Consider the following 15,460-nt stretch of genomic DNA (forward strand, 5'->3'; position numbering starts at 1 on the left):
GCCTACCGCCCAATTCGAGCGCGTGGGCAAGATGTGACCGCCTGGCGATCGATATTGCTATGCGCACATCTCGCCACGCGCTCGAATTGGGCGGTAGGCCGGCCTAAGACAACGATTTTTAATAATTAATTACTCGTTAACTATTACGAAAATTGCAAAATGGTACAGGACTTTTTCATTCATCTCGATCCGTTCTACCCTCTCAAAAATTTTGTCGGATATGGAAAGACTCACCCTGTATAATAAGATAAAACAAGATAAATAAGATAAAGTAATGCCCACTGGGCATTAGTGGGCATTGGTGTACAAGATTTTGGTCAGCGGTTCCCCTTCGGTTAAAGATTGAGAGATTTAATGTTAACAAACCGGCGAGAAAAGTTGAGGGCTACACTGAGAAAAATGTCCGATTAAATATAACCGGATAATCCAATGACATAATAACAAACGGATATATCCGATTGAATTGTATATCCGATGAAAAATGCGATCGGTTTTTCAATGAAATTTCATCGGATAAATTTCATCGGATGTATCCATAATTTAATCGGAAAACGTAATCGGAAAAACTAACCATCGGGAACACCATGTAATAGGTTTGTCCGATGAAAATTGTTCTCAGTGTGTTCTTTAATTCGGATTTGCCACGGAAGACCGCTTCGGCCAAGTTTGACAAGTCGAATTTACAATTGGTAGGAAATACGTGACATTCCGTAAATTCCATACACACGTAATGAACACTCCGAGAATTGTATTGGATTTACCTGAGGTTAATTCCGTATTGACCGCGACATATAAATCAGATTATACGGCACCGACGTTAATATGCAAATATGTACATACATACGGGAAGCGGGGACGAGGTTTCGCGCGGGAGGGTCCAGGTTTTTCGCATTGCCGGGCGACTCGCGGAATTGAAAAGGTACGCGTACGCGGTGAAAATTGGATCAGATTAAGTCAACATTTTAATTCGAACGGCCGCGAATTTTCGCGAGTTAATATCGCGCTGCGACAAAGCCGGTCGGTAATTTTCGCCGGCTCGCGCAGAAGAGGAAGGCGGCGACGCCGGGCGTCGGTCCGCCCGAGGAATGCGCGCGGGGTCCACTTAGCCCTTCGCATCTCCGTTACACGCGCGGTGGATATGAGATATGCACGGGAGGCACCGCGCGTTGACAACGCCGGGAGGCTTAAACGATTAATTCTCCCTGCCGGCCGTGTAATACGCTCGGAAAGCCCGAGCGAATCGCGTCCGCGGATCAGAGAGCGACGCGCGCGCGTTATACGCGTCCGCGGAATTTCATTCGTGATTTATCGGTGGACGATTTTTATGAAGCCCGAGGGGGATTTTATGAGAAGCGCGGTCGCTGAAAGCGCGGAACGTTGAAATAAGATGACGACGACGACGACGATGGCCGCGCGACTACGTATTCACCCGTGGATACGATTGAAGGAAGCGGTGTGTGTTAACGTACGATCCGAGGAGCATTTCAATATCTCCGACGGCGCTGTGATATACATATCGTCGGGCTCTTTTAAATTTGGAACAATCAAACGTCTCTCCGGCGAAGAGACGGCGCCGTTCAACGCGCGGAGCAATTTAGAATCGGAGTATCTGGTTTTTCTCTTCTTTTTTAGGGGGCGAGAGAGAGAGAGAGAGAGAGAGAGAGAGAGAGAGAGAGAGAGAGAGAGAGAGAGTTGCGCGCAGTACGTTAGCATTCATTGAGAAAAAGCAAGCGGGGAGCCAGGAAGGTCGTAACTGATGAACCGGGGCGCCGGGTAAGAGCGGCGCGCGAGATAAAGTGGGCAACGTCGAGGTGTAACGATGGCGCGGGTGCAACGTGGGGAGTACAATGTATGTACGTGTAATACCGGGGGGGAAACACACGGCGCGCCCGCACGATCGTTCAATCCTAATGACACCGTTTCTTAAGAGCCCCGGCCCGGGTATCTCCCGGGACCGAAAGCGGTCGTCCCTCCCTACCCCTCGTGCTTCTCGAGCGGCGGCGCGGTTTAACTTTAGACATTCGAATCTTTTTTTCCGCGCAGCGGAAACGTCGCGGGCGGACAAGGGGCGGACGGGGAGGAGGAGCGGTTCTGCGACAGCAGAGGATGAATGAGAGGACGATGAGGGTGGAGGGGGAGGAAGAGCGGGGCCGGGGTGTTCGTTTGCGCGCAACCAAGATGGAAAACACAGACGGAGGGCGAACGGACGAACGGACGTTGTGTATGCGCTCTGGGTATCTTTAATATCTTTAATCCACACCCCTGCGTTCGCGCGCGCCCTCCGTCGAGCGGAGGTATGCGTGCGGGCAACCCCCCGGAGCCTCCGTCGTACCACGACGGGGGTAGGTGGCCCTTCGTGTGTTTGAGCTACGCAGGCGCGGTTTATCGACTGCCGCATATATATAGGAGCGGCGGGAGAAGCGTTTCGTTTCGTTTCGTTTCGTTTCGTTTCGCAGTAGCCCGAACAATTTCTGTACCGCTACCAGAACCTCTCTCTCTCCCCCTCGCGCTCCCTTCTTTCTGTTTCCCTTCCGCCTTTTACGCCACCCGCCCTTCATCCCTTTCTTCTCTTCTCTCTCTCTCGCGCCGTCGCGCGCTTTCTCTCCCCGCCCCCTCTCTCTTTCTCTCTCGCGCGCTTCTCTTTGTTCGTTCGTCGTTCGTCTCGGCTCCGGATATTTGTCCGGATTGCAATTGCAGAGGGCTTTTTCCCACTCGCTTCCCTCGTGCCTCGGCGTGTACCCGACCGAGCGAGTCCGCTTTCTCGCTCCCTCGCTCTTTCCCCGTTTGAGCCTTCGTTCTACTTCCTCTCTTCTTTCCACGTCGCCACGACCTCCGCGCGAAGCAATATTTTACTCGAGCGGATACACGGGGCTACGGCCGCGCGCCCCGAGACGACCGGGAGGGTTAAAATCGTTTCGACGTGCTCGATGACCGATCGAGTGCCATCTCCCCCTCGGTGGAAATGCGAACCGGACGCTAGTAGTAGCCGCCGCATTAATCCTCCCGCGCGTACCCTGGATATAACTCGGCGATCGCCGTCCCGATTCGAACCCCTTCGCTCGGGCCTCCCTCCTGCTTGAGCACGCGAAAAACGAATCCTTCCTACAATTTGCATAATTTTCCAGAGGGGCGGAAGAGAGAGAGAGAGGCGAGGTTTCGTGGCAGGCGAGGGGCAATTTCGCGATGAACCTGAGAGTAACGTCTCTCACGGACGGGTCGAACGGGCCTCGCGACCGTTTTCACGAAAGTTTCGTAATACCCGTGATAGCCCGATCGGCAGATATCGCTTTATCGATACCGATCGGAAACTTTGCCGTTCGGACGTTCGGTTGAAAACGTTGATTGCCAGCTGTCTCAAGTTAGCCGTCGCTGTCCACGGAGTAGCACGGCGGCGACTGGTCCCTCCCGATCCTCCCGGCGCGATACGAGCCGGATCCGAACGAACGACAGCTGTCCCGGATGGACGCTACACCGGGGGGAAAGGTAGGCGCGCACGGTGGTGAAGCGAGAATTGATAGCCGCCCGGCATCGTTAAGCGCCGTTAAATCCTCAAGCCTCATTTCTCAGGTGCCGAATATAACGAGCGGTACTTGGAAGATCCCCCGGCCGTCGGCCGGCTGAGCGATGTAAATGCCTATACGCATTTTTTCGTTGCTTGCCAAGAAGGAGGACGAGGAGGAGATCCCTTTCGAACAGGTGGCAGGCCAGACGCGGCGGACCAACAGGTAGGAAAGCGGGTCCGCTGATACGGGTCAAGAAATGCATAAATTAAACAGGAGGCGTGTACACGGGTCCAGCCCCCACCGTTCGCCTGGTAATTTATGCCCGGCAACTGCATCGTGCCTCGAAAAGGAAGGGAACGTGGAAAAGAGGGAGAGAGGACTATTCATTAAGGCGAGAAGAGACTCGGCCGGGGCTAGAGCAAACTTTCGGCTTAACGAATTTTCCGATTTCGCGCATTAATATGCTAATCCAATTAGCCGTTTCGGCACAGCGGCCCGCGCACCCGCACGTGTGGTACCGCCAAGTTTTTAACCCCGAAGAACTAATTGAATTAGCATTTCAATGCAGCGATTCGTGCAATTCGTTTAGAGAGTAGCTTGGTTTAATTCCGAGATACCTCGCGCGTGGAAACGCGCGTCGGTGATATTAACGTTTGATCTGCTGGTGCCCCGTGGGGCACGGTTTTAATTACCGTCCTCGAATATTTATAACGGCAAGTAATTCTTACCGCTGCTCGCTGCCTCCGTTGTGCAGCGGACGTGTGCAGTGTCGCTCTGTCCGGGGCGATGAAATTAATTATACGCAGCCTCGTAATGTCACCACTTTTAATTCGGGATGGACGCGGTGTACGAAAGAGAAAGAGAGAGAGAGAGAGAGAGAGAGAGAGAGAGAGAGAGAGAGAGAGAGAGAGAGGGGGAACGTTTAGCTGCCATTAAAAAAAATTTCTCCGTGGTCCTTACGATAAGCGTGCAACTTAATTTGCTTAACTTGTCAAGCTTAATTTGTCGCTAAACTTTGTTATCGTAAAATTGAATAAACACACGGCAAAATTAATTAACCCATTCACGCGCAATTTTCAGAATTAATTTCCCGAATGGAGAAAAGTAATTGGCAACAATATTCGGCGGGAAAAGTTTCATTTCACGCACGTGATTTACTAATTGCATTATCACGGAATTGCATTATCTTGGCGGTATGGGCGTATTATTGCGATACGATGGGTAAATCGTAAAATTATAGCTCGCGCGTGGATTCGTGCTCCTCGCTAGAGAGGTTGCAGCTCGGTCGTTTATTCGGTGGTTAGCCAAGTTTGGTATGACTTTGGCTCGTCTTCAGTCGAGTTGGATCGAGAGAACGAGAACGGGCTCCGGGGCAAGAGGGGAGGGGCAGGGGCGAAAGGGGATTCGGTAAATTGAATGACTTGGCCTGTTATACGTTATCCGAGACTTCTTTGCTTTATGCCGCGTAGAATCGGGCGAACGGGCGCAGATTCTATTATAGACAAGAAGTCACCCGCGGCTGCCTAGCTACTACGCTCGATGCCATTTCCACATGTATTATGCATGTCCGGGCAAATTTCGTCGTCTGTCGCGACGAGGGGGGGAAACCCGTCGTCTTATTTATTATTTACGTTTCCTTTGGCCGATAAACGGGCGTAACTCGGCTATCTTGAGAATGCCGACGCTTTCCTCCGCCCACGTTGCCGAGAATTAAAATGCGCAGCAAACTGTATGAATTTTTCAGCCGGGATTTATATCGGGACGAGAAACACCGCGTATACACGTACGTCGCGATACGAAGTCTTTTAATTCCGCTCGCGATTGTGCCGCGCTTGCTCGTTACACAAGCGAGCCGTGCAAATTATGCGCCAACATTATTTACGAATTCTTTGCGCGAAAATATCACGTGGCGCGTAAATTGCACCGTAATAAGATATCGACGTTAATGATACGCACTGCAAAACTATATCTAAACCGATATATGAAGTCCGTACGCGACGGGGGAGAGGCTGCAATAATGCAAGATAATTAAATTTATATTTGTCGGACCTCGCGAAAACCGTACGAGTGATGGTCAGTTTCAAGAGACGCGTCCGGCTATATATTTATAAAGCGCACAAAATGTTTATCTATTAATTATATATGCAATATATAGTATTGCTATATATAATTATATTATAATTATTTATAAACCCTCAATACAAGGAACGCACTTGGCTCCTACGCCTTTACTACTTCGCGTTAGAACAATCATGATTAATTCATTTCTGTTCTTAATTATTTATAATCCTCCATACTACGCACTTGGCTCTTACTCCTTTATTACTTGGCGTTAAAGCAATCATGATTAATTCATTTCTGTTCTTCGTCGATACAACTACCTCTCTGAAACACATCGTTCATCGCCGCGCCACGAAACTGCCCTCGATAACACAATCTCACTTCGCGCAACAAGATTACCCCGACGATAGGTATCCGGTGTATCCGCCTTAGCTTTAGAAACAATTACCGATCTTTGATACCGCGCTAAATATTTCATCGTTGTAGCGCACCGTTAAGGGGTAGCTTCGGAGGTACTTAACCGTTCGTCGGTTGGGGCTTGCGCGAAACTTACGGCGTACAGAACTAGATTATAGTTAGTCTCGTAAATGTAAATCCTTAACGAGTTGCCAGATAGAGCGAAATAAAAACTTGCCCGTTGACCCAGATACCAAGTTGCGATACTTGAGCTAATTCCCGGGCTTTGCTCTTATCATCCCGGCAGCCGTAGACAAGCGTTGTTTATCAGGGCGATGTCAGTTTTACCGCGGGGCAAGATATCCTCGAATATCCCCGCGCAATCAAGTTCCCTCTTCTTCTTCTTCTTCTTCTTCGTCTTCTCCTCCCCTCCCCCCTCTCCCCACCCTCTCGCCCATTTTGTGCCCGGTCCCTTCTTTTCGCGTCGATCTCGTTTCACCCTCCTCACAACGTTCTTCCTCTCGGCGATATTCCCGGGGCCGAAAAACGCCCCTGTCCCGGGCGCGTCCGCTGCTAGGCGAGGTAGGGAAAAAAAAGGGGCGCCCGATTTCCCGGAGAAAATGACGCGCGCCGCCATACGGGATATTACTTGCCGCGGATGTTAACGTCCGTTGCATTTTTTTGCGGACGCGACGGGATGGGCGGCCGCGGGGATGGGGAGAGGGCGGGGGAGGGGGGGGGGGAGGTCGGGAGGGCAGCGGCGGCTTCGGACGGTATAGCTGTGCCAGATAGCGGGATGCTGTAAATCTGTGCATTATACATGACAGTGAGATCAGCGCCATTTGTTATTCCCCGACGGAGCGTGGAAAAAGAGACGTGAAAAATTACCGGAGGGGCGGCGGCGGCGGCGAGCACTTACCGAAACGAGGATATTGGGGAAATTTCTGGGCGGCGGCGGCGGGGAGGAGAGGACTTGGCAGAAATCTCGCGATGCGGGGATCGAAATTATCGTTGGCGCAATGCGTAATACCCTCCGCCCTCCGATGCACGCGCGTGCAACCCTCTCCTCCCTCTGTCTCCCCCTTCCCCCTCCCTCCGATCTCGTCGATTCGCACGCTCACCGGCAACGGGTTAACGGATAACGATCGCTAAATTGTTGTTAGTTCGCGGCCATGTGTAACGTTTCCATGCGTAACCTCTCCGCGAGCCGTGTTTTCCGCGTGCGGGCTACTTTCGCGTCCGATTACGGGGGCTGCCATACATTATATGAGGCACTCGCGGTTAATTTGACGGGCTAATCTAGTATCGATTTTCAATCGACGGTCGAGTTATGCGCGTGTTAGAGGGGAATTTCAGTGTCGATTACGAGAGAGCACTTAGCGCTTTTCGTTGCGGGAAAACATCGCGATGAGCGGGCGATGCGCCCGTGGAGAGCGCTCTTTTTTTTTGTCGGAAATTATTGGTCTCGAGATTACTTTGTTCAATCACGCGTGTCCGTTATAGTTGTAAAAAAATACACCTGGCACTTTTTTGCTACCTGTGAAGATACATTTTTCATATTGTTCGAATTGTTGTACACTGACGCCCGGAGCAAAAGTTACGACATTGTACTTTTAGAGGAGTTTTAATGAAATATTAATGGCCCCGGCATTGTTTATCTTGTCGCCTAGTAAATTTCCCAGGTCTTAATTCTATCGCAATAGACCAAGCGCGCCGTGCTTTCACGTGAAATACGAACTCGTCGAATTGCTTGTTTTGCGGATAAATTTACCAAGGAGGGATGCGCCATGCTTTCTCTCTCTTTCTTTCTCCCCCCTCCCCTTCCTCCCTCTCCTCTTTAAGAAATAAACGCGCCGTTGGCAAACGTAACGTTTTCTTGTTACCCCCAACTTTCTTTGAAGGCTAGTTCGACTGTATTTCTTTGCCTGAGGATAATACGACGAAAAAATATATGTCTATTGATACAAAGTGGCGTGAGGAAATATCATTAGTATACTAAAAACGTATACACGATAAAGCTATATAAAGGCCTTCCCACACACTTTTCGTGAAACGTAACAGTAAGGTTTCGACCAATTGCGTGGTTCGATTTGTTACGTTTTACGGAAAGTCTGTGCGAAGGTCTTAACAAAGTTATGCAGTTAATGTAACCTTAAAAAAAAACTAAGTAACGCCGGGACAAATGCGGCATCGCGACGTTTTCATCAATTTTTTTTAAGGAATTTATCGATCACATAGTGATGTTAAATGACATTATTTTAACCAGCTTTTAATTCTTCTTAAATTAACGTCACGTTAAACACCCGTATCGAGAATGCATTTTTCACAATTGCGAACGCGTTCTAGGCGGTTTGCGATAATTTGCATTATGGGAATCCTAAAGCCGCTGGCAAACTCAATCAGCGTTGATAAGATAGGAGACGGAATTAAAAACGTCAATTATCGACATTTTTAATTCCAAGTTCTACTCCGTCCGAGAAATTTGTAGCCAATCAATTTGCAACTTTTATGAAAAAGCAACAATTTTATAAGCTACACATTGCTCAGGCCGAGATTTTGGATCGAATTCTAGCATCGTCAACACCATGGTTTTGCTGACATTCTGACAGATGTTTGGCAGCGACCTCTCTAAAAAAAGCCTACAACTATTTCTACACTACTGCTCTTTTTCTCTTCTTCTGCACTTGCGTTTGTTAGAAGCAATCTTTTTTTTTAGGCTATTAATCTTAGTTCTAATTGCACGATATTGCTCTTATATATTGCCCTTAGAGAATGCTGGATCTCATTTTGTATTGTAACATACACAAAAATTTTCAACAATTGGAGCACTATTGCAACAGCACATTCCTGAGACGAAATCAAGTATAAAAAGTCCTGTACCACATTTCCCTCCGACAAACCGTTATCGAGATATCATAAGCTAACCATTGAAAAAGTTATAAATTTTTTCTTGAATATCCCAAAAAGTATTAGGCAAATCAAAAATTGTTTCAGACAAAAGTTGTTCATATTAATTAGTAGAATAAGATAGTATGATGAACAGTAGGAGGTTCCGTTAAAAAAATTGAAGGTGACCTTCACGTGACTTTCAAATAACTCTTCAAGGTTGAACCAATGGTACCATCTTATGTCCCCCTCGAAACCATACAACTTTTGTCTGAAACATTTGTTTTGCGTTTCTATAAAGCCAATTAAAAGATTACTTCTAATAAAGCATGTCGATAAAACAGATGGCTTTAGAATTCCCTTATACATGATTGCCCTGATTGCCGACAAGCGACGATCGCGTGCATACAGCCGAGTGCGTACAGAGAACGTGAAAAAGTCGCCGGGTGAAAACGGCGGTGCGCACGGCGGGATTCGTCGTCGATTTAATTAGCCGGGCGCGGTAAATTTAGTCGGGCTGTATGGACGCAAATTTAATATTCACTCCTCTTTCGCAGCCAGTTTGTCATTTTGCTCCTTTTGTCACGAGTGGGTGGCGTTATTTACCCTTCGCGTGGCATTAAAAAAAGAAGGAAAACAAAAAGTGGAAGAAGTTGACGTACAAACTGCACCGTGTCGGACGTGTCCCGAGAGGAGGCCGGCGATGCAGGCAGCGCGAAATCTGAACGCGAATGAGCGTGCAGGTGTCCGTAAATAAACTTGCATCGAGCTTGTGCGGCAAACCGGCGAACGTAAAAGGTAGTTACGCTTTCGCCGGGTTTACCCGGCTCACAAAGGTCTTTCAGCTAACGGCGGGTTCTATTCGAAACATTTACCGCAGCTTCATGATACAGGGATATCGTTCGTATAATCGCGCCCCGCGGTACGTAGTGTATAAAGCGCGAAGAATGTTTCCGGGTTTGCGCGAACAAGTACGATAGGATGTAATAAATGTTTTCTAATTGCCCGGATGCAGGCTGAAACTGTGCGTGCTCCTGCTTTAACGTATTTCGCTTTTATTTATGCCCCGCCCCGTCTCCCCGATGCGCTCGTGCGATTAAATTATTTCGCATTATCGTGAGCGCGTTGATCGCGATGATAGCGCCGCATCACTCCGGCTGAAGAAGTGGAATTTTGATAGAGTATTTCGAAATGCGAAATTAACACGGCGGTTAATATCATTAAACTGTCGGACATTAAAGGGATAATTGGAACCGCGCTGGTGACGCAGCAATTTCTATCGCGCTTTGAGGTGCAACTTAATAAATACTGGCGTATATAAATGTCACGAAAATCGGATGAATTTTTTAAAATCGTAGATGATTGAATTATCAAAGTCCAAAGACGTTAAATCTTCAGGCGCGTAGAACAAGAGGATTCTATTGTCCAATTAATTCTATTATCTCGACAACTCGCGCTCGCGGTTTCCGCTTTCTCAACGATACTCTACAGTTATCGCATTCTGTTTCGGTATTGTTTATTATTCATATCCTGCGACATGCTTTAGACGCCTGCTCTTCCAAATTTTACGCCCTACGCTAGAGCGTGCATTGCGTGCTGCTCAGTAACGGCACCGTTCATATCTATCAGCCGACGATAACGTTGCCGTTATTCGTTTCTGTCGCAGGGCAGTTCCAGTCCGAAAGGAGCTCATATGGAATGGCATCACGTGGGCCGTCGTCGCCGTCGACGCTGCCGATCGCGATAGCGATGGCCGCCATGATGACAGTCGTGGCTAGTGGTCTCTGCCCGGCGCGATGCCGATGCGACGACGAGAGCCTACGGGTCTCGTGCGCCTACGCCGGTCTCGAGGTCGTGCCGATCCAGCTGAACCCAGAGATCCGCCACTTGGACCTGTCGAACAATCGCGTGACCAACGTGCACCTCACCTTCGGCTTCTACGGGAACCTCGAGAGCCTCGACTTGAGCTCGAATCTCCTTCACACGTTGGGCATGGCGAATTTCGGCATGCAGCAAAACCTGATCGCGCTTAACGTCAGCAGCAACATGATCCACACTTTGGCGAGGAACGCCCTGGACGGACTGACGTCTTTGAAGGAGTTGAATCTGGCCGGGAACAATATCTCGGAGATATCCGAGCAGGCGTTCAAGTCCACCAGCGAGCTGGAGGTACTGGACCTAAGCGACAACTCGATCACGAGTCTGTGCGACGAGTTGTTGAAGAACCTGCACAAGATACGGACTCTGATTCTGAACAAGAACTCGCTGTTGGAAGTGCCGACGAATAATCTGGCTGTGGCGCCGAGCCTCGAGCACGTAGACTTGTCGGATAACTTGATACTGGAGCTCGACCGGGACTCGTTGCCGTCGTTACCGTCGCTGGTCTCCCTAAATTTGTCGAACAACGTCATCAGGTACATCGCCGACGTTGCCTTCGATCGTCTGCCGGACCTCCTGTATCTGGACTTGTCCGGGAACAATCTGACTTCCGTGCCTACGGCCGCTCTGGCCAGATTGAACGTTCTGACGGGTCTCGTTTTAAGCACGAATCCCCTCGGATCCCTGGAGGCCGTGGCCTTCCGCAACTTGTTCGAGCTGAGGACCTTGGAGCTGAACGACTGCACGATCGCGAACGTGAACGCGCGGGCGTTCGCCGACAACGTGAACCTTGAGCGTATCTCGATGGACGGCAATCGGGAGTTGAGGGAGTTGCCGGCGCGAGTTCTCTACAGCGCCCGCTACCTCAAGTGGGTCTCGCTACGTCGATGCAGTCTGGCGACCTTGCAGCCGACGCAGTTCCCCGTCGACGGGTTATCGCATCTACGGGTCGGCGGCAATCCTCTGGTGTGCAACTGTTCGGTGCACTGGCTGTGGAACGTGATCCGCGCGGAGGAGCGGCGGAACGAGACGCGGCTCGAGCTGGACACCTACGACATCGTCTGCAGCGACGAAGAGTTCGCCGGCAGGGCGCTTATCGCGCTCTCCGAGGGCTCCCTGCGGTGCCGCCTGAGCCCCCTGTACCTGTCGCTGTCTGCCGCCGGCTGCTTCTTGGCGGCCGCGGCCGTGCTCGCTCTGATCGCGCGGCTGACTCGCGCCAAGAGGAAGAGACGGTCGCTGGCGTACGCGGCGCCGAGTCGTCCCGAGTTCCTGGTCTACGTTGGTAGGAGCGACAACGGGCTGGACAAGAGCGTCGAGTCGTACAGCCGCCGGCTGTTGGCCAGGAACAACGAGGATATCTCGTACGATTCGCCGCGCGGCAAAGTGGCGGCGGCGATGGCAGCGGCGGCGGCGGCGACGACGACGACGACGACGACGACGACGATGACGACGACGACGACAACGACGACGACGACGATGACGGATTACAGTCCACAGTCGCGAGAGACCAACATCTACGAGACGCCGCGATACGCACGGCCCGGGCGTCGCGACGCCGTCGAGCCTACGTCGCAGGGCAAGCAACTGACGGTAGAGGAAGGGGTATACGCGGTGGCGGATGTGACCGATCTGCGGGACGAGCCGCCGGAAGTGCTATCGCTTTATCGCGCGCGTAGCCCTCCCGTCGCCAGGTCGAACATTCTACGGCGGTTCGACTACGGTTATGATTACGAGTACGATTACGATTACGAGCCGACGGCACCGCCGTCTCCGCCGCCGTCGCCGCCACCCCCGCTATCCGAGAAACCGCATGTCGTCTTTGTATGAGGGGGAGTCGGACGGCCGGAAGTCGTAACGCGCAAGTTGGTGGGTTTAGCCACAGTGGTAATCGGCGAGTCTGGGGGATAGTCTGGCCGTTAGACGGAACCGGACGCCGTTGACTCCGTATCCACGGGCCTTTAACTACTCGAGACTGTCTCGGGATTATTGCCTCGGCGTGGCGTCTTGATACCCGAGGCGACCGGAGTCTGCGTTGGGAGCTGGAGTGTAAAGGCTGGTCTACAATACATGGAGTAAGCTGGAGTAAGGAGTAGAAGTAAGGAAATAAATCCATTTTATTTCTCACTCCTACTTCAGCTCTTAGGCTTACTCTCGGATGTGAATCAAAATGCCATCAATCAGTGTTACAAATATTTTAAAAATTATGCCCGTATTTCAGCTTTCTTACACCAAAAGCTAGAAATTAGGGTTCTCCCTTACTCCACGCTTACTCCACGTATTGTAGACCAGCGATAACTGCGAGAATAGCGCGAGAAGTGCGGAAGGTCTACGCCACGTCTCTCGGATCGCTATATCCGACCGTTGAATCTACGCGGCGTACGACATCGTTCGGAAGCGATTGCGTCGGTCCTACCCATGTTGACTCTCGTGATCGCTGCGTCTCGTCGCGTATGAGGACCAACGAACTGCAGGTGCACTTCGGCATCCCGGCTAAACGTTTGAGCGGTTGCGCGGTAATGTTCGTCCGCGAACGTAGCACGGGGGAAGAGGAAAAGGGGAAAAGGGAAGAGAAGAAGAACGACGTTGTTCCTCTGTGTTCCGCGGACAGTTTGTACCGCGATAAGACGCGAGTGGCGGCGCCGAGATTGCGGCTGGACATTACTTTCCACTTGGCGTTGGAAGAATGATCGATACCATCGCCGTCGTCGCCGTCGTCGTCGTCGGGAAAGCGGATTATCCGAAATTCTGTTGCTCGAACGAGAAACGGGGTGGTGCTTTGGGGTCGTAAGAAACCAGTGAGGTCACCGCGCGCGACACGCTGAAATTATCCCCCCAGGACAAACAGAAGCAACCGTGGACGAGTGAAAATGAAATGTCTTCCGAGATAGTTGCGTTGTTATGTTAGAGAGAAAGCGAGAGAGAGAGAGAGAGAGAGAAAGAGAGAGAAAGCCAGGATGCATTCTCACTGAGGGAACACAATCTGACTCGGAATTTAAATTGTGCGGGAGCGCGAGAGTGCGTTGTACCGGCGCGGCCGTGCCGTGAGAGGGAAAGAGTACACGAGGGGGCCTGTATTTATTTTGCGAGGATTGCGAGTTAAAATTCGCTGGCTCAGTGCGAATGCAGTGGCTCGATATTGCCCGGCGAGCGTTTCGTTTCGTCGGATCCGTTTGAACAAGTAGTGACAAATCAAATGAGAGCTACGCCGCGTTAGTCGATTGAAGGCCCTTGTAGAGAGATTACTAGCTACCTAGAGATTAATACTCCTCGTAAGGTCCGTTCCAGGCCCGGGGCTCACAACTATTGTCAGCTACGTCGCAATCGCAGGGGTTGATTAATAGTAGGGCTCTTATTATCTCACCCTTCCCTCCCCGCCTCCTTCTCCGAATACCCAAGTATCCGTGGCGCTCGTTTAAGCTTGGACTCGGTTTCGCCTGTATCCGTAAGTATAATATCCTGAGTATCCGGATCGGATATATAGATTCTTCTGGCATAACTTGGTCTTCGTAAATGTTTTTCTTTTCTGAATTTCAAGGCTTGTTACAGATATTCTCGCTCGAGGAAATTACAATATTGTCTTTTTCTAAAATTAAATAACTATGTCTTTTTAATAGCCTCAAATTTAGATTTTAATTGGAAACAGTTAACATTAATACCATTAATACCATCTCGGTTCAATATATCAATTATACAGCGCTATATCTAAATTTGTATTGCGCCTACATAAATAATTTATATTCTTTATTATAGGAGTAATCGGAAGTTACAGTATTGTATCTTTTTCTAAAATTAACGTCCACAAATTATTCGGATAATAAATTAATATGCAAATATAAATCATTAAATTTTGATATAGCGCTGACTCGGATATAAAAACTGGTCAGATATTTATAATCCTTGTAAAAGACCAGCCACTCGATATCCGATCTTTCATTCCCGTATTCAAGTCGAACGAGTATCCGGATACTGGGCCGCTGAGAGTTTGCAAATACTCGAGCTGCGCCATTAATGAAAGGGCGATAAGTTTCCTGCTGAAAAATTACGTTAACACGTTCCTCCGCACGAGACGCGCTTAAGGGAGCAAATTACGTCATAAGTCGCGAATCCGACTTCTTTCCCTCGTTTGCGATCGGCAGAGGGAGGGATTCCTCGTTCGTACGAAGTATTGTAAATTGAAGCAATAATAGTTACGACCTTTACTCTGTAAGCACATTACACACCGAATATATTTAGGAACAACTACAAAGGACACATTTATACGAAGCATAAGCAAATACATACGAAACAAAAAAAAAATATATATATATTTATTTATTAATTTATGATGTTAAGTTTGGAAAAGAAAGATGTTACGTTTTGAATACGAAAATATACTCAATGCAGTACGAATAAAGTGCGTACGTTTCCGTTATAGGAATCATCGTACAGGCTTGCACTTGCGATTCGCCGTAGCGATTCCGTCCGCGTGCGTACCGATAAAGTTACGCGCGCGCCCTTCCGATGCCTATGTCTCCGGGCGCGAACGACGATGGAAATCGTTACGCGAATCCGCGATTACGATCCTGAGAACCTATTTGTGTATGTGTTTCTTCTTTCTTTCTTTCTTTTCTTTTATTTGCGCACGCCTCCAAACGCACCGCGTCCAGGAAAACCTAACGGAATATGCAAAACTTCCTAATTGGATCCGCTTGTAAGGCAACTTCGTGAGTAGTAGTAGTGATAGTTGTAGAGAGAGG

At 49.6% G+C, this 15,460-nt stretch overlaps 1 protein-coding gene across 2 annotated transcripts in view; it reads left to right on the forward strand.

Annotated features, from left to right (window-relative positions):
- The window catches only part of LOC105562101 (leucine-rich repeat-containing protein 15-like), an 80,078-nt gene extending 67,243 nt beyond the window's left edge, over nucleotides 1-12,835 (forward strand). For both annotated transcript variants that reach the window (XM_012012638.1, XM_012012637.1), the window contains exon 2: nucleotides 10,513-12,835. In XM_012012638.1, coding sequence (XP_011868028.1) covers nucleotides 10,545-12,551 — 2,007 coding nt within the window. In that variant the 5' untranslated portion in view covers nucleotides 10,513-10,544 and the 3' untranslated portion in view covers nucleotides 12,552-12,835. The remainder of the gene's footprint in view (nucleotides 1-10,512) is intronic.
- Nucleotides 12,836-15,460: the final 2,625 nt, after the last annotated feature.

This window comes from Vollenhovia emeryi, unplaced genomic scaffold (assembly GCF_000949405.1).
Source record: "Vollenhovia emeryi isolate VEMERY1.0 unplaced genomic scaffold, V.emery_V1.0 DF939195.1, whole genome shotgun sequence".
Lineage (NCBI taxonomy): Eukaryota > Metazoa > Arthropoda > Insecta > Hymenoptera > Formicidae > Vollenhovia > Vollenhovia emeryi.